The 26,872-nt window shown below is 43.5% G+C and overlaps 2 protein-coding genes and 1 pseudogene across 2 annotated transcripts in view; 2 read left to right on the plus strand and 1 right to left on the minus strand.

The window, feature by feature from the left end:
* Positions 1 to 5,073, plus strand: part of LOC115132986 (semaphorin-3C-like) — a 47,122-nt gene extending 42,049 nt beyond the window's left edge. Inside the window, 3 exon segments of the mRNA XM_029665766.2 lie at positions 808 to 875; positions 1,717 to 1,847; positions 2,586 to 5,073. Coding sequence (XP_029521626.2) covers positions 808 to 875; positions 1,717 to 1,847; positions 2,586 to 3,017 — 631 coding nt within the window. The 3' untranslated portion in view covers positions 3,018 to 5,073.
* A 744-nt stretch (positions 5,074 to 5,817) lies between these two features.
* LOC115133796 (platelet glycoprotein 4-like) lies at positions 5,818 to 12,679 on the minus strand (annotated as a pseudogene).
* A 6,133-nt stretch (positions 12,680 to 18,812) lies between these two features.
* Positions 18,813 to 26,872, plus strand: part of LOC115132987 (guanine nucleotide-binding protein G(i) subunit alpha-1) — a 32,199-nt gene continuing 24,139 nt past the window's right edge. Inside the window, exon 1 of the mRNA XM_065021540.1 lies at positions 18,813 to 19,267. Within this exon, the coding sequence (XP_064877612.1) occupies positions 19,150 to 19,267 (118 nt within the window). The 5' untranslated portion in view covers positions 18,813 to 19,149. The remainder of the gene's footprint in view (positions 19,268 to 26,872) is intronic.

Below are 26,872 nucleotides of genomic sequence, written 5' to 3' on the forward strand. Positions count from 1 at the left end.
CCAACAGCAAGTTGCAGTAATCCAGACGGGAGATGACAAGTGCCTGGATTAGGACCTGCGCCGCTTCCTGTGTGAGGCAGGGTCGTACTCTGCGGATGTTGTAGAGCATGAACCTACAGGAACGGGCCACCGCCTAATCAAGTCGTTCAGTTGAGTGTGATAGTTACTACAGTGCTACGGTAGACGGTGAGCGTTTGCTAGCTGGCTAGCTCCTGGGCAGATAGGAGGACGACGAAATACGATAATTACGCAATTATCACTCTAAGACTACACACTCTAAACTACACAATTATCTTGGATACGAAGACAGCAAAGACAACTATGTAGCTAGCTAACACTACACTAATCAAGTCGTTCAGTTGAGTGTGATAGTTACTACAGTGCTACGGTAGACTGTGAACGTTTGCTAGCTGGCTAGCTGCTGGGCAGATAGGATGGCTCTCTCTCCCTGTAGCTGTTGGATGGGAGGCGACTGAACCATATAGTGGAATAACACTGTCAAATGTTCCTCACACCTCTGTCTGGCTCAGTGGTCCTTCCTCACTGTTGATATTTGGAGATTTTGGAGATTTTCATAACGGGCTGGAGGGTTGGTATAACCATGTTTCTAAGCTACTGGGCTTTGTGAAAGGTAGGTATTCTCCAACTATTTTATGTAGGCAATGAAACTAGATATACAATATATTTGACAGGATTCAACAGTTAGGCCACTTCATAGTACATTGTATTTATTTATATATATATCTATATTAGGGTACTGTATTGTGGCATTGGAAATATTTATGGATGATTATGGTTTCTACACAGAAGGAGCAGAAGACAGGACATCATCCATGGCAACCCACTGACTCAGTGCAGAGGATTCAATCTGAAAGGTATGACAACATCCAGCCAACGTGCACCAAATGCCTGAGAAACCCACAGCTCTGTTGAATTGGCCAACAGAGGGCATTGGTGTGCTAATCCATTTATCTGATTTCCTCGACTCATTTGCTCTGTAGCTGGTCTATCCCAGCTGTACTCATTTTACTCTAAAAGGGTCTAACATAGATTCTGTTGGTTTATGGGTCATTTGAGTTCAGGCCCTTGTGGGTCAGCAGCAGGTGCATAGTGTTTTACTGTATTGTCCCCTTGAGAGTGTGTGTGTGTGTGTGTGTGTGTGTGTGAGTAAGCAAACAGACTATACAGAGATGATTCACTCAATCAGCTGTCGGCAAGCAGTCTAACAAGGGGAGGCGCTACGGTCCCCATAGTGCTACATTCCAGTATAAGTCTGTGTAAATGAACATATGTCATGGGACTAAACCATATGGTCACTGGTGCTAATTAGTCTATACCCTGTCATCCATCCAGCATGGGGATGAGCTAGTTGGCTGGGACACATCAGATGACAATGCTGTCAGTTAAAGACCAGGTCAACCAAGCTTGTTCTACTATACAGATATGAAGTGCATCTCAGTGGGGATGCAATCTGACAAACAAGCGTACTTTGGGGATAATCTTAACTTGAGTCAAATTTCAATGGGAGACTAATTGAAAAGTAGACTTAAGTGGAAGTTAGGATTCACCCCCTAGTGACTGTGAGGGTTTGGTTGTACTGCAGGTGTCACTAACCCTCCGGTCAACTTTTGACCCTGACTCTTGGGACCTACATCATCCTGTTGTGTGGTTTATGTCTGTCAATGAGTTGACGTGTGTGAAACACCCTTGTTTCAGCGTACAGGAACGCGGTGGAGATGACCCAGTATGGAGTGAAGAACAACACCACCTTCTTAGAATGTCTTCCTAAGTCCCCTCAGGCCTCCGTCCGCTGGCTCATCCACAGAGACAATGACAGGAGGAAAGAGGTCAGACAACAACTTCCCGAGTCAAAGTTAATTGAGAAGCTGGGTTGAACCATAGAAATCGAATGATTCATTCTGTGTGTTCAATGTCAGAGCTGGCTCAATTGGCTCAATTCTGACTCCAGTTTCTTGCAAATCAATGACGTTTTAGGCAAAAATGGAATCCCATGACGTAAAGGAGGATTGAGTAGGTATCCTTCGTTGACGTGTTTGAAGTAGTATCAGACCACTATCATGTCATGCCTCGGGGATGAAGTTGTAAAGTATTTATTGGCTGTGTAACAAGATAATGAGTAGTGATATACTGTAGATCAGATGTGGTATGGGCCCTAACTAATGAGTCTATTCTCAACGGGGAAACATTTCACATTACTGACACCCTCTAAGACTTCCTGCTGCCCATTCATGGCGTGAATGCCCATGAATGGGCATTCATGGCGTTGGGCTGATGGGAAGTCGTGATGTCATGGGCCTCCCCCCTTGCTTGTGGGACAATAGAGAACAAAGGAGTAAAGCCCCCCCCCCTTGTGCTATGTCATGACATATATGGACCACCTATTGAGATGTGCTTTACGTTAAGTAAATCCAGTGTTAAATGAGCTGAAAAGGAGACTGGAGTGTCACTTGAAGTTGATTTGTCTTTGCTCGATTTACTTGACTATAGATCAAGCTGTGGGATAATGTGTTATGCTATAGGACAATTAAGACCATTCTGCTGATACCTCTCTTTCCCCCTTCCAGGTGAAGCTGGGTGACCGTGTGGTCGCCACTGACCACGGCCTGCTCATCCGCTCCGTCCAGCTGTCAGACCAGGGCCTGTACTATTGCCTGGCCACGGAGAACACCTTCAAGCGCACCGTGGCCAAGCTCCGCCTGCGTGTCCTGAGTGAGGCCATGGTGTCAGTGCTGATGGACAAGCAGCAGTCTCCCTGGGCCTGGGCCAGCACCCTGCACCCCAAGGCCCTGCTCTCAGCCTTCAGCCCTGCAGAGAGCCTGGCCATACAGCAGTACTGTAAGGAGAGAAAGCAGCTCCAGAACCTGCAAGGGGCCAGGCAGCAGAAGGGGCCGAGGGGAGGGCCTCCCCTACGGGGTGACATGGCCAAGCTCAAGCCCCTGCTAGACCTCCGGAAGAGCCGCAACCGCAGGAACCACCTGGAACTGCCTGATGTCTGACTGGTGGAGACTAGGGCTGTGTAGAGGGGGTATACATGAACACACACACACACACAACCCCCGAGCTCCCGCCCTGCCCAGAGGCAATGGACCTGAACTGAACACTTCCCTAGCTCCAGCTACTGTAGGTTTACAAGGAGAGAGTGGGACTCACCCTGCCTGGGGCTGTCTGTAGTCTTATATGCATGAGGTACACTGACCAGATGACTGTGATATACATGCACACCTCACACCCTGTCACACTCGCCATTTAGACAGAGGTGTAAAGCCCTGACCCTGGATCAGGACACATGGAGATGTGTGGATTTAGGCATCGGGTTCAGGTGTCGTAGGTTACATACACAGGATGACTTACTGCATTCAATGCTGCTCCCATAGTTCTATGATGATACTTGCCACACATATACTGTAGTCACGCTATACAGTAGGCAATGGCTGATAAGTGTTGTCGTATATTCCGTATAGACATTTACAGCATGGGGAAATGCATCAGACAGCATATAATGGCTTAGTATGGATGGATGTCTGGTCCAAGGAGAACAAACCTGGGGTTACAGATGGTAAAGATTGTGATTGAGTAGGGAGATCATTGGCATATTAATTTGTATATCCAAGAGGGATGTTTCATAGGGAGCACCCTAGTTGTTTACACTCTGCTCTGCAACTGTACATTGACTCATATTCATATCATATTCATCCACATGAACACTGTTTACAACTACCACCTATTACAGTTTCACATTTTGACAAAACGACAGGGCTGTCGTCAATATCAGAAACAAATCTCTCATTGTATGACCCGTTTCTATGTTCACATTGTAGCTCTGTCTCTATGGAGGAACTCTATCCCTCCTAACACCAGATAAAATAGCAGCACTGTCTATACAAAGGGCATATTGTCCATAGTAAGTGGTCCCAATAAAAATATTCCAGCCTTGGAAATGAAAACATAGTGGCCAAAGTACACCTCCAGCTCAGCTGCCACCCATATGGACAGTACTGTTACACTAGAACACGTAGCGCTGTGTGAGCAAAGAACCTTTGTTGGGAGGGATTCTGCTCAATTACAGGAACACTGGTAAGACCACCCGACATGTTCACAATCCTTACTCATATTCTAAACATCATGTTGAATAGGACAAAGGTCATAGAATGCTGTGACCTAACATTTTACGTCGTCTTTCCTGTATTTATTCACGTTACTTGGAACATTTATGTTCTTAAATGCTACGGGACATTGTGCCATACTGCACAAGTATCTCTTCGATAGTGTACGATACTTTGTCGTCAGCACATAAGCATGTTAATGTGTATAATCTCCATCTTAACTTTGTGGCTATTTGCAATACATCGCTGGATTGGTTTTATACTGATGGAGTATAGCAGTGACGCACATCCTAGCTTTTGTATTCAGGTACATGCATGTACACTCTTGATTTTGGGGTTTGCATTTTCTTGATCCATGATTTGATGAGATATATTTCATCTCCTTACGGAGTTTTAATTTCACGTACAGCAAGGCAGACATGCACGATCAAAAATAATCATGATGACCATTTAACTTGAATATCATTCTAATCATTTCATTCACAGTTTGTGAGATGGTCAGATTGGCGCTCTCTGTTTTCTATAGTGTGAATAGCTCTTTCCTGTTTGTCTCAGAAGTATAGTCTGTGTAGATGTATTCAGGGTCGGTATGTGTACAGAGTGTTTTTCATTCTTTATTTTCATCATTGTAACTTATGTCATTGTGTCCAGTTTTTGTGGATCTGCGCTTTGGAATGTGACCCTAGTGTATATAATTTAACATATTTAATCAAATATTCTTGACCGTATCTGCAAATCGTAGAGCTATATTTTTTTTGGGACAAAATATTTTTTGAAGGTCTGGCTTTTCCTTAACATAAATCTCTAGACTGACGAGTTGAGGTCGAGTCAAACTTTTAACAAAAGTGTCTTCATAGTGATGTTCAATGTCATTTCCATGTCATCATAAAACTGGTGTATTTCTATTTATTAATGTAATGACAGCCTGAATAAATGCATTTAGAAACTACTTTGAATTTCCTACATTTAGGTTGTAAGTAGTCAGAGATGAATCTGACAGGAGAGGAAACAACAGGATCATTCCAAGGAGCAGGAAGTCCCCATATTTCACTTCTCTTCAGATGTGATACACTTTCACTGTTCAGTCACGCTTAGGAATTACATCGATTTATCGAATGTATGAAATTCATGAGGTTGGTGGCGTGCATATGGTAATGTCTAGAGTGGAATTGGTGGAGTGGTATCAAATACATCTTAGACATGGTCTCCATGCGTTTGATGCCGTTCCATTGACTCCATTCCAGCCATTTATTATGAGTCGTCCTCCCCTCAGCAGCTTCCACTGATGAAATTGTATGATGAATGAAAACAATCACATTACTGTTCTGTTGGCTAGATATTTGCCGTGTTCATGTGCTAGTCGGAAATGTCCATCTTGCTAACTGGTTGAACGCGGTACGTGTATAATAACTACAACCAGTTAGCATGTCGAAAATGTAAGTTTCCGAGTTCCGACTAGCACGTGAATGCAGCATTAATATTGAGAAAAAGGTCAGGGGTCCCTTCTGAGGAATTATGGGTAGGAAGAAGCTGCCCATGCAAATGGGGTGGATATGGGAAAAGGGAAAGAATTCTGGGAAACAGTTTAATGACTCCAAGTGAAGCTGAATAGATTTACAATGTGATTTATTAGGTACCCACAAGTTTAAATACTTGAGAAATTATACTTAGGCATGGCCTACTTTCCTTCAGAATATTTACATGAAGATATCAGTAGCTGCTGTTAGAACTAGCATTGAATATTGGTTAGTTTCCGTTTGTAGATTCATATTCAGTACTTAATATTCATTTTCAAACAGCCACACATCTTAGAAGATATGGCTTAGAAAGAAAATGGCTGCTTTAGAGTGTGCTGGTGCAGGGAAGGCTAGAGAGCTGAGGAGCCCGAACGCAAGTAAAGATTGAACGAGCAATCTCAATGAAACGCTTTCCACTGTTACTGTACTCTCGAGTAGACCGGTATCAAAGCGCCCCGGGAACCGGCAAATGGTCACCTTAAACCCCTTAAAACTAAGGGAGGGTTCCTTGCAGGGAAAAACAGTGCTTTCTTACCAAACAAACCCAAGTGCCATGCAGAAACCACAGAATAATCATCCTTATGGGGGTGTTTTCACTCTCACTTTGATTTACGGGCCACATGAGGTGAAAGGGAAACTGAATCATTTGGCTTCAAATGTACAATCGAGCGGTTTGTTCCAGTAATGAGAGAACCTAAGCTGGTTAGGTGGGCCAGTTTAAGCTAGACTCATGCCGTGCCATAACCCTACTTAAGACCCCTTGAGAAGCCGAGTATCAACTCTACTTAAGACCCCTTGAGAAGCAGGGTATCATAAAACAACTTCACTTCCTCCCCGTTCCTGCCTCCATTGATATTCATGGCTCAACTTCAGTGGGAGCTGAGATTAAGTTGAATACATTTGAATCAGCTTGATTTCTTTTTATTGGAGTCATGAATGTTCGCTACATTAATGTCATAGCAATTTCAACCGCCGTATATTCTAGCTTTCAAAATCTCTGACCAAAATCTAGCCGGGAGGTGTGTGCAAATCAAATTACAATAACATAAAGGAACAGTTTTATAAGAATTTGTACAAAGAAGTACATTCTAACTCCCACAATGTCTACAATATATCCTTGCTTTGTATCAGAGCAAGAATTTTGACATTGTAAATAACACAAATGATGAACGTGCGTGATATTAAGTGACAAATTACAGCACACTGATGTCCTTGTACCCCCGCTGTTCCTCTGTTGCACAGCAGCATTGTCCCTCTCACACAAGCTTGTTGTTTCTGCTTACCAAACAATGTGCCACTGTGCAGAGTACCAAGGCTGCTGACCCTAAGCCTATCAGCGTGAACTGCACCGTCTCCAGCATGTCAACACGAGATAACAGCTCCTTCTTAAACCTGTCCGCTGTCTCGTCATCCAGGGATGCCGTCTGTGGAAACAGACAGTCGTTGAGGTATGGCACGTACAGAAACGAGAGGTTATATACTCAGGAAATACTTTGGAAATATGCCATAACAAACGCAAGTTAATAAAAAGTTTTAGAAGTAAGGCCTGGCAGCAGTAAGTACAGCTCAAATGACTTACCTCGTTTAGCCAAACTATAGGGAGTGCGGTGTAATCCTTCACTTTAACACCCTGGAGAATATGTAATGAGAGCGAGATGTCCTTGGATGAGTGTCTGTACATACAATAGTAAAGTACGGGAAAATAATAGACCGAGACATTAAACATCATCTCCACTTGTCTTTGTATAACATAACACCAGTCTACATGAGATCTGAACATTGATGAGTTATCATCTCCACTTGTCTTTGTATACCATAACACCAGTCTACATGAGATCTGAACATTGAGTTATCATCTCCACTTGTCTTTGTATACCATAACACCAGTCTACATGAGATCTGAACATTGAGTTATCATCTCCACTTGTCTTTGTATACCATAACACCAGTCTACATGAGATCTGAACATTGAGTTATCATCTCCACTTGTCTTTGTATACCATAACACCAGTCTACATGAGATCTGAACATTGAGTTATCATCTCCACTTGTCTTTGTATACCATAACACCAGTCTACATGAGATCTGAACATTGAGTTATCATCTCCACTTGTCTTTGTATACCATAACACCAGTCTACATGAGATCTGAACATTGATGAGTTATCATCTCCACTTGTCTTTGTATACCATAACACCAGTCTACATGAGATCTGAACATTGAGTTATCATCTCCACTTGTCTTTGTATACCATAACACCAGTCTACATGAGATCTGAACATTGAGTTATCGTCTCCACTTGTCTTTGTATACCATAACACCAGTCTACATGAGATCTGAACATTGATGAGTTATCATCTCCACTTGTCTTTGTATACCATAACACCAGTCTACATGAGATCTGAACATTGAGTTATCATCTCCACTTGTCTTTGTATACCATAACACCAGTCTACATGAGATCTGAACATTGAGTTATCATCTCCACTTGTCTTTGTATACCATAACACCAGTCTACATGAGATCTGAACATTGATGAGTTATCATCTCCACTTGTCTTTGTATACCATAACACCAGTCTACATGAGATCTGAACATTACTATCCTCCCCAATAGGTAAATGATCACTCCACCTGCTGATGTCAGGGGAGAAGAAGTACAGAGCCTTCTTCTTGTCCAGGAAGGGAGAGAATGACGAGCCATCTGATGAAAATAGTCAGAACAAAGGTAAAGAACATAGAATGTAATATATTAACCATGGGAGTATAAGATGATTCAGTAATGATTCTCCAGTGTTCTTAATTGATTTCTTATGCATTTGAAATGTTTTGGTTGTGTGAGTAAAATGTAATTCAACAAGACAGTGATTCAATGCAAGTTGTTTGCTGCCTGGGTATTTGGGTGACTGTACCTGTGCCGTTGATCATGTCGCAGTATGTGTTGTTCCAGAAAGACACCTTCCTATTAGAGAGAAATCAGTAAAGCCATCAGTTATTGGGTAATACGACCCAGACAAAAACTACCTACATTCAGGGGTGGATTGGGACAATAAATTGGCCCTGGCATTTCAAACATACCAGCATATTGTTTTCCTTGAGGCCCCCACACCGGCCTATTTTTTTTCTTTGAGGCCCCCATTATTAGCCAGATCATTATTTGGGGCACAAAAAATAACTAGTTAGACAGGCCTACTGGGCTACAAATGGACCAGCCCATCTGGCTTTTGCCCAAAATACCAGATAGCCAGTCCGCGCCTGCCTACACTCACCAAAGACCTGTGGTTTTACATGGTAATTCTACAGATGATGCTGTAAATCCATGACGCCATTAGACTGAACTGACAATATGGACCCTACGGTAACGGTAACAGACTCAGATGTTTCACTTTAAGATGTACGCCAAACAAAAAGCATTGATTTAAAAGTTTAACAACAAACCATGCAACTCTATGCACAAGGACTACTTTGAACAATTTACACAGAAAATGTCACAAAAACACATTTACTAGAACTGTGCAGATGCACATTTATTAATTTTTCATTTTGTTTATTGATATTACAGTAGGTGAAGTGCATTTACATCCGGAAACGGAAAAACGGTAAGAGAATTACATCATGGGTCCCTGTTATGATATGGGGGGGGAAGGTTAGCGTGCACTCATTGCACTATTTGGATTCAACCCTCACAACAACTCTCCATCAACTTCAGTGTGTGGAGGCTCAAGATAGACTCACTTTTCCCCCTGCCAGCTGTCAATGATAGACACTTTAGAGATGTCATCCTTGCCCGTGAAGACACTGTATGGCCCATCATAGGTGCCGTTGTACTGAGGAAAGAGCACATCACACCATAGTACATTACATTTCATTAAGTTATTCTTACATTTTCAGTGAATGTAACATAAATAATGTAGATTGGTATTTTTTGGAATAACGTACATATAAAACAAAATAAAGGATTTGTATTATTCTATATAGGGAAGGTGTATGAATATAAAGGATGTGTATTATTCTATATAGGGAAGGTGTATGAAACTGATATGCTGGTGAGCTTACAGGAAAAAAGAGGCCCAGTGTCCCTTTCAGAATGGGGTCTTTGTAACCCCAGAGTATTTCCCTCACTGTCCGTCGCTGGAAGAGGGAGACATTGTTTAACTTCATTGCAGCTTCCAGTACCCATGGGGGAAACAACTTGTACCCACCCTGAAAGGAAGGAGAAGAAAAAGGAAGTTGCATTTCCATGATTCAAAACGAGTACATTACATAATGTCAGCACACCTGCATATTACTGCTTCCCCGGCTCATACAGATAGAGGATTGCAACAGAAACAGAAATACCTTATTTACATAAGTATTCAGACCCTTTGCTATGAGACTCGAAATGAAGCTCAGGTGCATCCTGTTTCATCCTGTTTCATCCTGTTTCATCCTTTTTCTTTTTCTTTTCTTTTTTTCTTTACTTAAAAAAATAATCATTAAATGCCCCCTTTTCTCCCCAATTTCGTGGTATCCAATCTTGTCCCATTTCTGCAACTCCCATAAGGACTCGGGAGAGGCAAAGGTCAGGAAGGCCGTGAGTCCTCCGAAACACAACCCAGTCAAGCCGCACTGCTTCTTGGGTCTCTGCCGGCCAAACCCTCCCCTAACCCGGACGACGCTGGGACAATTGTGCGCTGCGCCATGGGTCTCCCTGCCGGCCAAACCCTCCCCTAACCCGGACGACGCTGGGACAATTGTGCGCCGCGCCATGGGTCTCCCTGTCGGCTGCGATAGAGCCTGGCCTCAAACCAGGATCTCTAGTGGCATAGTCTTAGACCACTGCGCCACTTGGGAGGCAAAGATGTTTCTACAACTTGATTGGAGTCCACCTGTGGTACATTTATGATTGAGAAAGGCACACAGTTGACAGTGCATGTCAGAGCAAAAACCAAAAACCAAGCCATGAGGTCGAAGGATTTTTGATGGTCATTCTGACAGAGCTCTAGAGTTCCTCTGTGGAGATGGGAGAACTTTCTAGAAGAACAAGCATCTCCGCCACACTCCCCCAATCAAGCCTTTATGGTAGAGTGGCCAGACGGAAGCCACTCCTCAGTAAAAGGCACATGACAGCCTGCTTGGAGTTTGCCAAAAAGCAGCTAAAGATTCTCTGGTCTGATGGAACCAAGATTGAACTGTTTGGCCTGAATGCCAAGCATCAGGTCTGGAGGAAACCTGGCAAGACAACACAGGAGTGGCTTCAGGACAAGTCTCTGAATGTTCTTGAGTGGCCCAGCCAGAGCCCGGACTTGAACCTGATCTAACATCTCTGGAGAGAGCTGAAAATAGCTGTGCAGCGACGCTCACCACCTGACAGAGAATGGGAGAAACTCCCCAAATACAGGTGTGCCAAGCTTGTAGCATCAACAAAGTACTGAGTAAAGGGTTTGAATACTTATGTAAATGTGATCTTTCAATTTCTAAAAGCCTGTTTTTGCTTTGTCATTATGGGGTATTGTGTGTAGATTGATGAGGGGGAAAAAATCCAAATCCATATTAAAATAAGGCTGTAATGTAACAAAATGTGGAAAAGTCAAGGGATCTGAACACTTTCCTAAGGCACTGTACTTGTGCACTTCAACCAAACATTCACAATAACACTGGAGTGTTGTGAGACCACCACAGCCAGACTCACAACTAAATAAGTTGTGGTTTGTAAAGACAGTGAAAGCTAGGGCCCCATAACTTATGTTGTGCTCATATAATCCAGACAATTGGTTCCCTTCAACCCCAGCTCTCCTTATTGTCCTTTTTCTCTACTCCAGACAAAGGAACCTCGACAGAGGTGGAATACACAACATCCACTCAGACAGGTAGAGAGAGCCATCACAAGATAATGAGGTGTCACCCACTTACAGCCACAGCCAGGTTGAGGGAGGTGACACTGTCGTCCTCAGACCCCACAGACAAGGAGGGCTCAAATATGGCCCCCGCAGGGAGCAGATGGTGTGGTTCTCTGGGTTGGCCGTGATGTTCTCTTTGGGCAGGTACCGCGTCCTGATGGGTAGAGAGACACACACGGACGAGTGTCACCCACCCTATCGTCTCCTGCTTTCTCACCCAGTGACTTTTAATCTCTCGTACATTATATCATATTAGATTGGATTCTAGATTAGATGTATTAAAATATAGGTGTTTTCTCTTCATATATATTAGAAGTAGATATTAAAGAGCAATTTATAATTCAAAGTCATCCAATTCTATTTAGAATACAAAGTGGAGATGAACAACACCATAGGTTTTTCTTCCTCTATACAGCATTGAAATCACCTAACAGAGATGATGCACATCGTATATACATCATTTTGTTGATCTTTTAGAGGCATCTGAGTGAGTAGGGACCTACTTGTATGTGTAGGGCCCTTTCTCCACCAATTTGGGCTTTGACCCATTCTCCACCACGTCCTGTGGGTTCTGCACGTCAAAGAGCCAGAACTGTCTGTAGACAGGTGTGTCTGCAGACACCCAGTTGTCCCAGGCTGTGGTCCCAGGCTCGATGACCGATTCCTACCTTCACCAGACAAACAGAAACACTTTCTATACAGTGCCCTGATTTTAAGTAAAGCAGCAATCTTTTCACTCATTTATTTAAGTTATGTCAACTTTTTAGATGCAAAATATTCAAGAGATTGAACAAATGAAGATGTTTCTTTCACTTACTGTTTAGAATCTACTCTCATGTCCCTTTCTCGCTAGCAGCAAACCACTTTTTCCTAAATGGACCTCTCATAAATCCACAATGGTTACAGCTCTAGCCAGCTGACACTCACCTTTGTGACAGTCTCACGGATGATATTGTTCCCCACGGGGATAAGGATTATACCTAATACGGCCACCGCAATTCCAGCCCCAATTCCAGCCTTTAGCCCACACAGCTTGTTACAGCAACCCATGGTGGTGTGTGTTTCTGTCTGTGGTGTATGTAGGTCCCAGCAGCAGCCGTGCCAGTGGAGAGACCGAGAGACTGAGACTGAAGGACAAGTACAGACAGATGTAGCTGGTCCTAAACCAGGTCACCTACTGATAAGATGTATATAGTAATGTGACAGCTGGGGGTTGAAGGTTGGGTGATGATGACTCCTGACCTACAGATATCACTACACTACACTAGCTGATTGGAGCTCCGCTTAACTGAGGAGGAGTCAAGAAGGAAGGAGATGCTCTGAGAGGAACTGTGATTTCTGTACCTATAAATACAGAGCAGGTCTCTGTATATCATGTTGTGTTAACTGGATATTCTATTCTAATATTATTTCCTGATGGTATGTGGGTTGCTTTATACCCTCCCACTGTTTAGAGGAAGAGCTGAGATGGTCACTGTTGGAGGTGGGTCGGAGGAGACGAATTGGGTACTTTTCAGAGAATATATCCACAACTCTATGTTTTCAATGGAATTTGCAGGGCTTTACTAATCCCATGCTGATAACGAAGAAGGAGAAGTGTAATCTTGATTATATGATTATGGCAAACCATGGTTATGACAGCCATAGATTTGAGTGATATTGGAGTTATCTTCTACCTCGGTCTGGTCAAATGTCAGGTCATTCAGTATGTGGGAGATTCTGTGTCACAAATATGCCCCCTGGTGTTACAAATACAGACCTACATCTTTTGTTGAACAGGTGTATTTATTATTGCAATACGGTACTGACATGCGTTATTCAGGTGTTGTTATCTTAGAGTTAATAGGTTCCTCCTCTTCCCTCCAGGTGACCCTCAGTCCCACATCCATATCTCTACTTTACTAAACACCTTGACCCAGAGGAAGCTGGTGGGAGGACATATAAACTCAGCAAAAAAAGAAACGTCCTCTCACTGTCAACTGCATTTATTTTCAGCAAACTGAACATGTGTAGATATTAGTATGAACATAACAAGATTCAACAACTGAGACATAAACTGAACAAGTTCCACAGAAGTGACAGAAATTGAATAATGTGTCCCTGAACAAAGGGGGGGGGTTGTCAAAATCAAAAGTACCAGTATCTGTTGTGGCCACCAGCTGCATTAAGTACTGCAGTGCATCTCCTCTTCATGGACTGCACCAGATTTGCCAGTCCTTGCTGTGAGATGTTGACCCACTCTTCCACCAAGGCACCTGCAAGTTCCCGGACATTTCTTGGGGGAATGGCCCTAGCCCTCACTCTCCGATCCAACAGGTCCCAGACGTGCTCAATGAGATTGAGATCCGGGCTCTTCACTGGCCATGGCAGAACACTGACATTCCTGTCTTGCAGGAAATCATGCACAGAATGAGCAGTATGGCTGGTGGCATTTTCATGATGGAGGGTCATGTCAGGATGAGCCTGCAGGAAGGGTACCACATGAGGGAGAAGGATGTCTTCCCTGTAATGCACAGCGTTGAGATTGCCTGCAATGACAACAAGCTCAGTCCAATGATGCTGTGACACACCTCCCCAGACCATGACAGACCCTCCACCTCCGAATCGATCCCGCTCCAGAGTACAGGCCTCGGTGTAATGCTCATTCCTTCGACGATAAACGCAAATCCGACCATAACCCCTGGTGATACAAAACCGCGACTCATCAGTGAAGAGCACTTTTTGCCAGTCCTGTCTGGTCCAGCGACGGTGGGTTTGTGACAATAGGCAACGTTGTTGCCAGTGATGTCTGGTGAGGACCTGCCTTACAACAGTTATGGACATTGCAATTTATTGCCCTGGCCACATCTGCAGTCCTCATGCCTCCTTGCAGCATGCCTAAGGCATGTTCGCAAAGATGAGCAGGGATCCTGGGCATCTTTCTTTCTGTGTTTTTCAGAGTCCGTAGAAAGGCCTCTTTAGTGTCCTAAGTTTTCATAACTGTGACCTTAATTGCCTACCGTCTGTAAGCTGTTAGTGTCTTAACGACCGTTCCACAGGTGCATGCTCATTAAATTGGGAAACAGTGTTTAAACCCTTTACAATGAAGATCTGTGAAGTTATTTGGAATTTTACAAATTATCTTTGAGCGATAATGAAAAAGGGACGTTTCTTTTTTTGGATGGGCTCATTGTAATGGCTGGATTGGAATTAATGGAACGGATTCAAACATGTGGTTTCCATATGTTTGATACAGTTCAATATAATCCATTCTAGCCATTACAATGAGTACATCCTCCTATGGCACCTCCCACCAGCCTCCTCTGCCTTCCTGACCTGCCACACCCTGTTCTTCTTCTTTTACGGGCACCAGGTAGCCTAGTGGTTAAGAGCGTTGGGCCAGTAACCAAAAAGTTTCTGGTTTGAATCCCCAAGCTGACTCAATAAAAAATATGTTGATTTGCCCTTGAGGAAGGCACTCAACCCTAATTGTTCCCGTAAATAGCTTTGAGCATCTGCTAAAAGACACACTTTTATTTAAATGTATTTAATCCACAGGAGGATATCAAACTCCACCTGAAGATTCACTACAACAGGTGCACAAACCTGGGCCAAACATGACTAAAGCTTACGTGTGATTCCTTGTTCAATATGCCAAAGCAGCATATGCATTCTACATAATAAACTACGATCTGAAAGAGGCTGATCAAGCAAATGTTGATTGTCAACAACAAAAAATACTGTCAGTAAAATATTGGTTGAAATGACTGTCTTTCACACATTGAGATACTTCAGAATGACACCATCACCACAGCAGCCTGCCAACAGCTATGTGTTATTACACTACAGTCCACGGGTAAGGATCCTTCATCTACAGCACGTGGCTTCCTCCCCTCCAATTCTCGTTCCCATCTCCATTCCATATCCACAGGAAAAGTTCTACACCTATTTCAATGTTTGATCCTTGCTTCGCAAACAGGCACATAAGCATGCCTCTCTTCATGTGAAACCATTTGGAATAGTTACAATATATTAGAAATGACATTAGAAGATGTGTGCAATTAAATCTAGTGAATGCAGTTATATTTAATGACATTGCAAGACTGGGGTCATGACTAACATTACCATTTCGGATTACTGCCGTGATTATTAACAGGCGCAAGGTTCTCAGATCTGTCTTGTTTGCTTTTCGTTTCACATAGGTTGGAAGAGCTGTCAAAAGTTTTTACCTCTGTGGCGCATAGTGTGTGTCAATGAGCTGATTGTTTAGGAATTGAATGAGTGTGCATTAACCCATTGAGACATGACATATCTAACCATGCAAATGATCAGAGGCTTGAAGATAATAGTTGCAGGATGTGAACCCATGCCTCACATGACGGAGATGTCTGTGTTAACCCGTCCTGTTCTTTCTTCACCTTTGCTAATAGCCACTCCTTTCCTCCCCACTAACCCCAGTGCCCCCATCTACCCCTCCCCTATGGGGTATCCCTACCAGTGCACCATCCTGGGCAACCCCAGCCCACTTACCAGATACTGGATCCAGCAACACCACCTCCTACTTCACCATGAAGGAGAGACAGACTGAGTGGGGCTCAAACCCACATTGCAAGAAATGTGACCTTGAAGTGCTGGGTGTGTAAAACCCAGCATATACCTCATGAGCCACTCCTGAGAAGTGCTCATCCGTGATATTTAACCAGACAAGTCTAGAACACTTAAATACAAACAGCTTGGGCAAAGCTAGCATTCAAACCCATGTTGGAGTTGGCTTGCCACTCCAGCACTAACCTGTTGAGCTATCAAGGAACTCAGGGGTTCAGAGCTTCAAATGAGTATTCATCACTATGTTCTCTTCACTTGTATTCTCCACCAGATGGCCACCAGCATGATCCTGTGCAGTTTAAATGAGAGGCCACTGAAGGCTCCAATGTATTAGTAAGTGAAAAAGATCCCGTTCATGGCCAAGTAATTTAAAAAAATTGATATCACTGTAACATCTGCTTCCAGCTCACACTCTCAAACACCTAGATCCCCTGAACGCAGCTCACTCTCCAGATTCCAATCATCTGAATTATAATCACCTGATCACACACCTGTATGTCATTATCACACACTATCTAGTTCAGTTCCTTGCACCCCGTCACTGTTAGGTTTTGTTTGTTTTGTGACACATGTTGTTCTGAGCACTGGGGGTTCCTCTGTGATTTATGCCGCTTGTGTATGATAGTGTATGATAGTGTATGATAGTTTTTGCCTGTACTTGGATTTACTGTTATCTGCCTATTGCCTGATCTCCTGGACTAGGTTACTAGCAATTCCCTGCCTGTACTGTTGCCCTTTTATAGCCCCTGTGTATGACCTTCTGCCTGCCCCTGGACCCAGCTACCTGCCTCCTCCTGTGGTCCTTTGCAATAAACACCTGCTGCGCCCTGCACTTGAAACCGGTTCTCTGTCTCACCTTGTGTTCATTACAATCACAAGATCTTTAATTTTGGATCTTGCTGAGGGCTTAAGCATATTCCGTTGGACAGTGTACAGCTTGGTGGTCGAGTGTTGGTTTGTGAAGATGGCCCCTTATGGTAGGAAGTAGGTTATAATGTTCATTCACAGCATCACAACTCAGGCGAAGGACAGTATAGCTAATTAGACTGCTGCCCAGGTGTGAGGTTAGAGGCTAAAGGAGCAGCCTAGAGAGAGTCACTGTCCAGCAGGTCTTAGCTCCTGTTTCACCATCCTCAATGTCCTTGCCCACATCTGGGTCCTCAATAGTAGAAGTGATCTGTGGAGACAGAGGCTTCCACAGCAGCCTTTTTTATATATTAAATCAGTTTAAATTGAATTACATTTGATATTTGATATGATCCTCAAACGTTTATCCAATTTGTTGGTATGAATTCAAATTATCCAACAACTGGCTCACCAGAAAACTGAAATGGCAGCTGTACAGGAATCTTACTGAATAATTCCACCTTTGTTGTCCAGAAACAACAACCATTATTCATTTCTATGCAACTATCCCTCAAAGTGGGCCTGAATGTCTCACATTTTGTAATATGATTCAATGGGCTTGTTGAATTCATCCTAAATTTAGATTAGGTGAATGGCTTCTTGTTGACCAGGTTGGCACGGGGATCTTCCCAGAGCCGGTCTTGGGGAGACCTCTGACAATCAGCACCTTCCTGAAAGCAGCCACTAGATCGATGGTCTCTCTAACCAGGCTCACCATCTCCATCACCACATCTTCCTGGCTATTCTGTAAGACAGACCACAGGTGGAGAACCACCTCCAACTGGGCACGGACATCCGAGAATGAAGAAAGTATCACCCAGAACAGATTAGTTGAAAAATGGGCTTTCCATTAGCCAAGCTGTAACGCTGTATGGCGCTGTCTCATACCACGTTATAATTCTGTATCTACCTCTTGTACTTTCCCCAGCACCTGGCCTGTATCTGTGGTCACAAAGGGAAATCTGTTTATAGGAAACCATTAGAATAGCAGGGGTCACCGCCATTATTTTGCATGTACTCCTAAACATCCCCATTTGAAAGTAAAATGATATGTAAAAGGCATGCTGGAAATGTTCCCTGCATGCCTGGATGGAAATAAATCAATGGAATGGTATCAAACACATGTTTGGTACAATTACATTCACTCCATTCCGGCCATTGTTATGAGTCATCCTCCCCTCAGCAGTCTCGTGTGATGCAGACTATTCATATGGTATCTCTATCAGAAGGTGGAGATGAGGTCTTTCCATGGAGTTTTCTCTATAAAACCACCAGGTGGCAGAAATGCAACAACAACTCAGGAGTTGCATAGCCTTTTGATATTGTTTTATTTTGGAATTAAATGTTTTAATTCCAGAATTAATTTAATTATATGTGTACTGTATATTAACTTTAGGCGTAGGCTACTAGAATCAAAGAATAAGGCTATAGACTAAGAAATCACGTATCCTTTAACAACCCTCATGGTTTGATAATGAAATATATATTATAACACCCTAGTAGCCTAATAATCTGCATGAACCGTATAATATATCTCTTGAGGTTTCTCTTGGGGGTGAATAGCATGTTTGCCTTGGTTTAGCTATATCGGTGTCAGAAGTGGGATGGCCCCAGTGTTCCCTATAATATTTTATACACAGACAAGAAACAGTAAAGTACAGTACATTGTTTTCTCGCGTGACATCAAATGTCACTTACAGTATTAGGCATTTCCAAAGACCACAATATATTGACTCAAAGGTCAGTCTGGTATTTTGACAGAAAAAAATGAAACAGGAAGTAGCTGGTGGTAATTGTAGTTGAATGAGCAGAGCTCACTGTGGCAGTGAAAGACGGACGTGCTGGGGACAGAGAGAGCAATTCGCCGTGGAACTGTTTTCATTTACAGCTATTTATGCCACGACGAGAGAAATAGCTTACACTGACTGAAAGCGTAGGAATATAGTGGACTAAAGAAGCACACTCCTGGTCCATTTTTTTTTATCTTAAAAAAAAGTATAAATCCAAGCGACCGGATAGCTTTCACACAAGGGCGTGTGTGGGTCTCCGGGAGCAGCGGCTCGCTTTTTAACCCTTGCATGTTGGTACTGTATAAATTTGATATTTTTGCATCACTTGGGTCGGGAGGATTTGCTTGAGGATGGGGTGTACCCTGAGCACCGACGATAAGGCGGCGGTGGAGCGCAGTAAAATGATCGACAGGAATCTGCGGGACGACGGGGAGAAAGCCGCAAGAGAGGTCAAGCTACTGCTCCTCGGTAAGGGAAGTGGTTGTCCTTGCTTCGTCCCGCAACGTGAAACATTGTGGGACGAAGCAATCGTTATCCGTGAACTTCACAAACTGTAATATTAGCTGCGATTGCGACATTGTAACTACATATCAAACGCACTATTTACAGTGATAAACAATTGGTCTGCATACATATAATGGCAACAATTTGAATTGAGAATTCTAGGTACAATTTCATACAATTCCGCATAGCGCACAAGCTGTCGTAATCAAATTTAAAACATTGTCAACTTTTGCATAGACCTTGAAATCAAAGCACCTAATAAAACAAAAGTTTAAGAATTTTTTTCCCGATTTAGCCTATAAGCAGAACAAAGGTCATTGTCCACGCTGGCTCATCAGTTCCAGCCTTCAGTATGTTATCACCCTTACAGACAGTTGCAACAAAGTACCCCTCTTTGTTACGCTTGTTCAGCAACACAAATGGTTTCTAAGGGCCATATTCATTGGCTTAATCCTCCAGCATTTGACACCTTTTTTGTCGCCTCTCTGCAGCATTGTGTTTGAATGCTATGTCGAGCTGAGTGCATATGATGTTTCCAACTTGGTAATTGGCCCAGAAACTGTTGGAATAACGAATTGCAATAACTATACTACTATGTTCAAAACATTTTTGTTTGAGACCTCATCGCCTTTTTTGCTACTTCAGGCATGGATGTATGTATGTTTATGATTCCGCCATTTCTTAGATAAACATAGGTCAAAATTAAACTTCAGGCTCTTTCTTACCGCTACTCCCATTGGTTGTTGCAATAGTGGATGCAGTTATCTCTGAGTTTAGCCTACTGCACAATGTGTTTTACCTAAAATCAATTAAAACCGTGGACATTCCATTGACAAACAAAGAAGCCAATTTCCCTTGATAGAAACTAGTGATTGTTTTTGAAATACTGCTCTACCATCCACTCCATTGGGGAAGAGAAGGACTGGATGTGTCTTCTCTATTAATATGGGTATTCTTCACTGATGCCATGAGCAAGAATGGCTGTCCTGAAATACCTGTAAAACTGTAGGCCTGTCAGTGGATGGCTATGAAAGCTTTTGGTGAGGACATTGTCCCTGTGTTTTTTGTTTTGATTTCCTGCTATTTTCTTCTAGTTGTACATGCTGATATTTATAAACTGTGTGGTTCGAATGCTGATTTGCTGACACCTGTGGTATACCACGAGTATGACAACTTTTATTTGTACTTTTCTAATTACGTTGGTAATCAGTTTCTAATAACAATAAGGCACTTCTAGGTTTGTGGTCTATGGTTATATGGTATAAACCTCTTCCTTGTTGTTGAGAGCCTAGGCCACATTCATCTGTATTGCTATGAATGATGAAACTGATTCGAAGCAAGTCGGGTCAAGCACTATGGCTGCAGGCTGCGATTTAGGTCTCCAAATATTCGTCTGAGTTGCAATTCTAAAGTTTGTGACGTCCAATATTTTGAACTCTTTTGAAAACTGTGTCGCCCAAAATCATTTACTGAAGAAAAATATAAACACAACATGTAAAGTAACATTTTCCATACACACAAAAATATCTCCTTTCCAGACACACAAATTGTTTTACATCCCTGTTAGTGAGCATTTCTCATTTGCCAAGATAATCCATCCATCTGATGTGGCATATCAATAAGCTGTATTAAACAGCATGATCACTACACAGGTACACCTTGTGCTGGGGACTATATAAGGACACTCTAAAATGTACATTTGTCACAACACAATGTCACAGATGTCTCAACTTTTGAGGATGTGTGTAATTGGCATGCTTGACTGCAAGTATAGTGTACACCAGAGCTGTTGCCGGAGAATTTCTCTACCATAAGCTGCCTCAAACATCGTTTTAGATAATTTGGCAGTACATCCAACTGGCCTCACAACCGCAGGCCATGTGTAACCATGGCAGCCCATGCCCTCAACATCTGGCTTCTTCACCTGGGGGCTTCTTCACCTGGGGGTAGTCTGAGACCAGGCACCCGGACAGCTGATGAAACTGTGGGTTTGTACAACAGAAGAAGTTCTGCACAATCTCTCAGAAACCGCTTCAGGGAAGCTCCTCTGCATGCTCGTCATCCTCACCACTTGACCTGACTGCAGTTTCGTGTCGTAACCGACTTCAGTGGGCAGATGCTCACCTTTCATGGCCACTGGCATGCTGGAGAATTGTGCTCTTCATGGATGAATCCCAGTTTCAACTGTTTCTGAGCAGATGACAGACAGTGTGTGTATAGCGTTGTGTGGGCGAGCGGTTTGCTGATGGCGAGGTTGTGAACAGAGAGCCCCATGGTGGAGTTATGATATGGGCAGGCCTAAGCTTATGGTCAACGAACACTATTACCTTTTATCAAGGACAATTTGAATGCACAGAGAACCTGTGACAAGATCCCGAGGTCCGTTGTCGTGTCATTCATCTGCCACCATCACCTCATGTTTCAGCATGATAATACACGGACCCATGTCGCAAGGATCAGTACACAATTCCTGGAAGCTGAAAATGTCCCAGTTTTACCATGGACTGCATACTCACCAGACATATCACCCATTGAGCATGTTTGGGATGCACTGGATCGACGTGTACGGAGGACCGCGTGTTCCATTTCCCGACAATGTCCAGCAACTTCGCACAGCCATTGAAGAGGAGTGGGACAACATTCCACAGGCCACAATCAACAGCTTGATCAACACTATGTGAAGGAGATGTGTTGCTCTGCATGAGGCAAATAGTGGTCACACCAGATACTGACTGGATTTCTCATCCACGCCCCTACTTTATTGAATGAATGTATCTGTGACCAACCGATGCATATCTGTATTCCCAGTCATGTGAAATCCATAGATTAGGGCTTAATTTATTTATTTCAATGGACTGATTTCCTCATATGAACTGTAGCTCAGTAAAATCTTAGATTGTTGCATTTCTATTTTTGTTCAATGTATTAATAAGAAATAGAAATGGTCTCCCCCAATATCATGCATTCCTATACAAATAGGTGCTATGTTACATGTTGTTGCTTCGGTTGTTGATCTCGCTCTCCGAGGCCGACGCAAGGCCACGGGTCCGGACAGTATTCCAGGGCGCATTCTCAGGGAATGTGTAGATCAGATGGCAGGCATAGTCACGGTCATTTTCAACTTCTCATTGTCCCATTCTGTAATCCCCATATTTTAAGATGACTTTCATCATTCTGTAATCATGAAGTGCTTTGAAAGGATGGTTATGGCACGGCACACATCAACTCCATCATTCCAGACACCTCCCTCTGTAACTGGATCCTGAACTTCCGGACGGACTGACCCCAGGCTGCCACGCTCACCCTCAACACATGGGCCCTACAGGGGTGTGTGTTTAGTCCCCTCCTGTACTCCCTGTTCACCCACGACTGCGTGGCCACGCACGACTCCAACACCAAGTTTGCCAATGACATGACTGTGGTAGGCCTGATCACCGGTGATGAGGAAACAGGTAGGAAGTCAGTAACCTGGCAGTCTGGTGCAAGGACAACAACCTCTCCCTCAATGTCAGGAAGTTGAAAAGGTTTGGCATGGGCCCTCAAATCCTCAAAGTTCTACAGCTGCACCATTGAGAGCATATTGACTAGCTGCGTCACTGCTTGGTGTGGCAATAGCACCGCCCTCGATCACATGGTGCTACAGAGGCTGTTGCAGGCAGCCCAGTACATCACAGGGGCAGGCGGTGTGAATGGAAGGTCTGGAAAATCATTAGACTCCAACCACCCAAGCCATAGACTGTTCTCTCTGCTTCCGTACTGCAAGCGGTACCGGTGCATCAAGTCTGACACCAACAGGCTCCTGAATAGCTTCTATCCCCAAGCCATAAGACTGCTAAATAGCTAACAGAATGGATACACAGACTAAATTAATTGACCCCTGTCTATGCGCACTCGTAGGACTCTGCACTAACACTCCAACACCCATAATATGCACACACATGTATATGGACTACGCACACACTCGCAAACAATCATCATTTATGCTGCTGCTACAATTTAACTTTAAAAAAAAAAAAAAATCATATATCCTGATGACTTGTCACCTTATTCCTAATAGTAATGTGGTGGTGATCGTCGGACTTTGTCGGTTGGCAACCAACTTTAAGGTGCATTACCACCAATGACTGGAGTGTGGACCGCAGTTCATCTATATGCTCCTAAAAACCAATGAGGAGATGGGAGAGGTGGGACTTGCAGCACGTCAAATCAAACCAAGTTCTATTTTTCACCTGGCCATGCAGATGTTCGTTGACGCGCGTGAGCAGTTTAGATGAAATGATTGACAAACATCTATTTGTCAATTTATTTTGCAACGCAAGGTCAGCATGTTAGAGCTTGCAAGAAAGGCATTTCACTGTACTTGTGTGCATGACATTTGAAACTTGTTTGCGTGTTGGCACCCTGACCTGCTTCCTGTGTCAGCCGTTCAGGTTGGTAACTAGGTAACACACCCAGCCTTGTCAGATGACCGTGAGATATGCTAATAGAAGAGCAACAGGAAGGAATGTTCTAGATCAGGTCTAAACTCTTAACACTCATTATAAATTGAGGTGTACTCATGGAGAGGAGGAAGATGTTTTGGTTTCTGTTTGTTTACATATTAGTCTTTTCTGTTACTATACTTCTGTCACAAGTCTCAATTCTTCATCTGCCTCCTAGCCGCCCCACTAAACATACTTTGTTTAATTACATCCTGGTCAAGAGGTCACAGCCATATCAGTGATGCTGATGGTGCGTACATCGGCACAGGCAGCACCTCCAGAAACGGTGGTGAATATTAACGACTAAATCACTTCAAGGACACCAACCGCCAAGCGTCCGTGTTTTACATTGTGTGGCGTTGATGGGCTGACCCTGTCCATGTCTGTGCTGTGGACTTCATGGGGGGTGGCATACGGTAGGACGCACGCACAAACACAAAACAATTGTTGCATTCTCCAGAAAGGAACCTGCATGTAAGCATTTCATTGGCCAGTTTATACCATGTGTATCCTATAAAACACACAGCATAATGAGTCTGTCAGCGGAGTGTACTGGCATCCTGCTGTCAGAGGAACAATCATTTGAGGAGTGCTATGAATGTTTGGGTGTATGCTGTCAAGTCTGTACAAGCAACATCTTGTCTTGTCTATATTAGGCCGACTAAACCCGGCCACATTGGTGTCGAGGTTTCTGTAGGTGGTCTATGTAACATTTTATGTAAAGCTTTATGGGTAGTACTTTATTTTACAGTACTAATGCTTCCACTTGTATTTCCCAGATGTTTGATAGGAAATTGTTTATTTCTTGTACTTCAAATAGTTCAACACATGGTGGTTAATTACCTGTTATCAAATGTGTGGTCATAAATCTCAAATAAACAAACAAGCAATTCCTAGGTTATCACTATCTGCTATTTTACCTTGTCATTTATCACATCTGGTGATTTATGTAGGTCTACTGTAAACTGAAGTGCTTATGAATTATGAGGAATTCAGTAGCTTCCACTTCTCCAGCACCATCCCGTTAGATCTACTACTGTTACTGGTCTCTTCCAGTTAAGTATCGGCCTGCATGTAGTTTGTTTCTTAAATCTATTATCTATTGGTCTGGATGTGGGCAGATGAATCCAGCTGATTTAGCTACATGACTTCCTGATGGGTTAATGCTCCTGTAACTTCCTGGGTTCCCTTGTGAGTCACTCACATGCTCAACAGCTCCCAATGGTAACGAGGGATGGTGCCAGCTAATGTGGCACCACTAATGTGGTTCACGGAGAGCGAGCCAGGCCCAGCTGTAAGCCCGTTCAGCCCTGTCCCTCACTGCCTCTCTCCCTCTGTCCCCCTCTCCCAGAGGACTGTATGCCCTGTCCAGCCTAATTGAACCCCAGGCAGGACGTGCCCTGGTTCTTCTGGTGACTCAGACAGAACCCCTCTGATCATTAGATCTGAAAGCCCTTAACTCCGGGACAGGCAGAGAGACTGAGCTCTGAGAGAGTGGGAGGAACTCCAAACGCCATTCTCCCCACAATGGTATTATATAAAAGCTCCAACGTAATCATCATTTAAGATTAAAATACAACAGAGCTGTCATTTGGAATGAAGACTTGATTGTAGCCAATCCCACCACAGCACTTTAAAACTTTCCTTCATTGTCGACATGCATGTCCTCTTTACTGTCTGTGGAAAACCACCTTGGAGGAAGTTCCAGGAGAGATGGGTTGGATGGTTGGTGGGCTTTAGAAGTACTGTTTTGTAAACGTCCACTTAGTTTGCAGGCCTCAACAATTTTTCTTAAAATACATTCTTTCCCCAACCGCCAGAAAGCAGCTGCCTCGCTGTGGTTTTGGTCTGGCTCTTTCATGGGTGTATCAAATTGTGGGTGGGTAACATGATTCTGTCTATCCCAGCCCATGAGGTCCATTTTTCTGCCTTTGCTTTCTTTAATGGCCCATGTGGCTCAAATCAGGGCCATTAGACTTTAGTGATGTAATAGGGGTGTGGCCCTACCCCAGTAACTTTAGAGTTGAAGGACAGAGCAAGGTCAGTCAGTCCAGACTGGAGCGTTTGTTTGCCTTACTTAAAGAAATGTCATAAGGGAAAAGGACATACATTTTGTTGACACTATGCAGGGTTTTGTGTCCCATATTGAGAAATCAAGTGTGTCGGTCAGACAGTAAAACGTATATCTAGAGGGAGGGTTCAGTGAACACACAACGGCCTGTAAAGAGGGTATGTTTATTCTAGATTGAGAGGCAGCCAGTCAGTGTGGTAGGGAGTGGAATGCTGTGTTGTGGCGCTGCCTTGGCACCGAGGCCCTTAGCAGAAGGAGGGAGATTACTTTACCTGCTGCCAATGCTGTGTGTCTGTGTGCGCGCACGTTTGTTTTTATGTGTCTGTGTTACAGTGCACGTGTGTCTGCTGTCTCCTCTGGGGTTCTTAGTGGCACATGTGACTGTTTGGCTCCGGAGCAATGAGATGTGTTAGTCCTCCTCTCTAGGGCCACGGCCACAGCGACATTTAATTTAAACAATTTGTCCTCCGGTGAAAGCCATTCCAATTAGGCTGAACAGTAGGAGGTACCTGCCTGGCACACTGTTAAAACACACACATTCTCACACACACACACTCTGTATCAGCATGCTCTAAGGCTCTGGAGAAAGGCTTGTCCACAGGAATTCACTTCTACATGTTGGTTTCAGGTTCTCTACTGCGTTAGGGAAAGTTCCAGGCCCCCAAGTTTCACTTGCCACAACGAGAAGCCCTGACGTATGTGTGTGTGTGTGTGTGCGCGCGCGCATGTGCTCATTGTCTTGCTGTAATGTAATACTAGCTCGGTCTTGCGAGATGGGAAGATTGGGTGTTACAGAACTAGCTTCCTCCTGGCAACTCAGATGGGTGTTAGTACAGCCTGGACAGTTCTGAATAAACAGTGAAGAACTTTAATCACACTAGTAACAACATTGTATTAAAATGTTATATACTACTTTGGTAGTTTCATTTTATTGCATAGCAATGGCGTTTGTAATTGCACAACAAAAATTGGGACTTTTTTTAATCCTCTACTGAACTTCTATAGAATTGGTAAGTA

This window comes from Oncorhynchus nerka, linkage group LG8 (genome assembly GCF_034236695.1).
Source record: "Oncorhynchus nerka isolate Pitt River linkage group LG8, Oner_Uvic_2.0, whole genome shotgun sequence".
NCBI lineage: Eukaryota > Metazoa > Chordata > Actinopteri > Salmoniformes > Salmonidae > Oncorhynchus > Oncorhynchus nerka.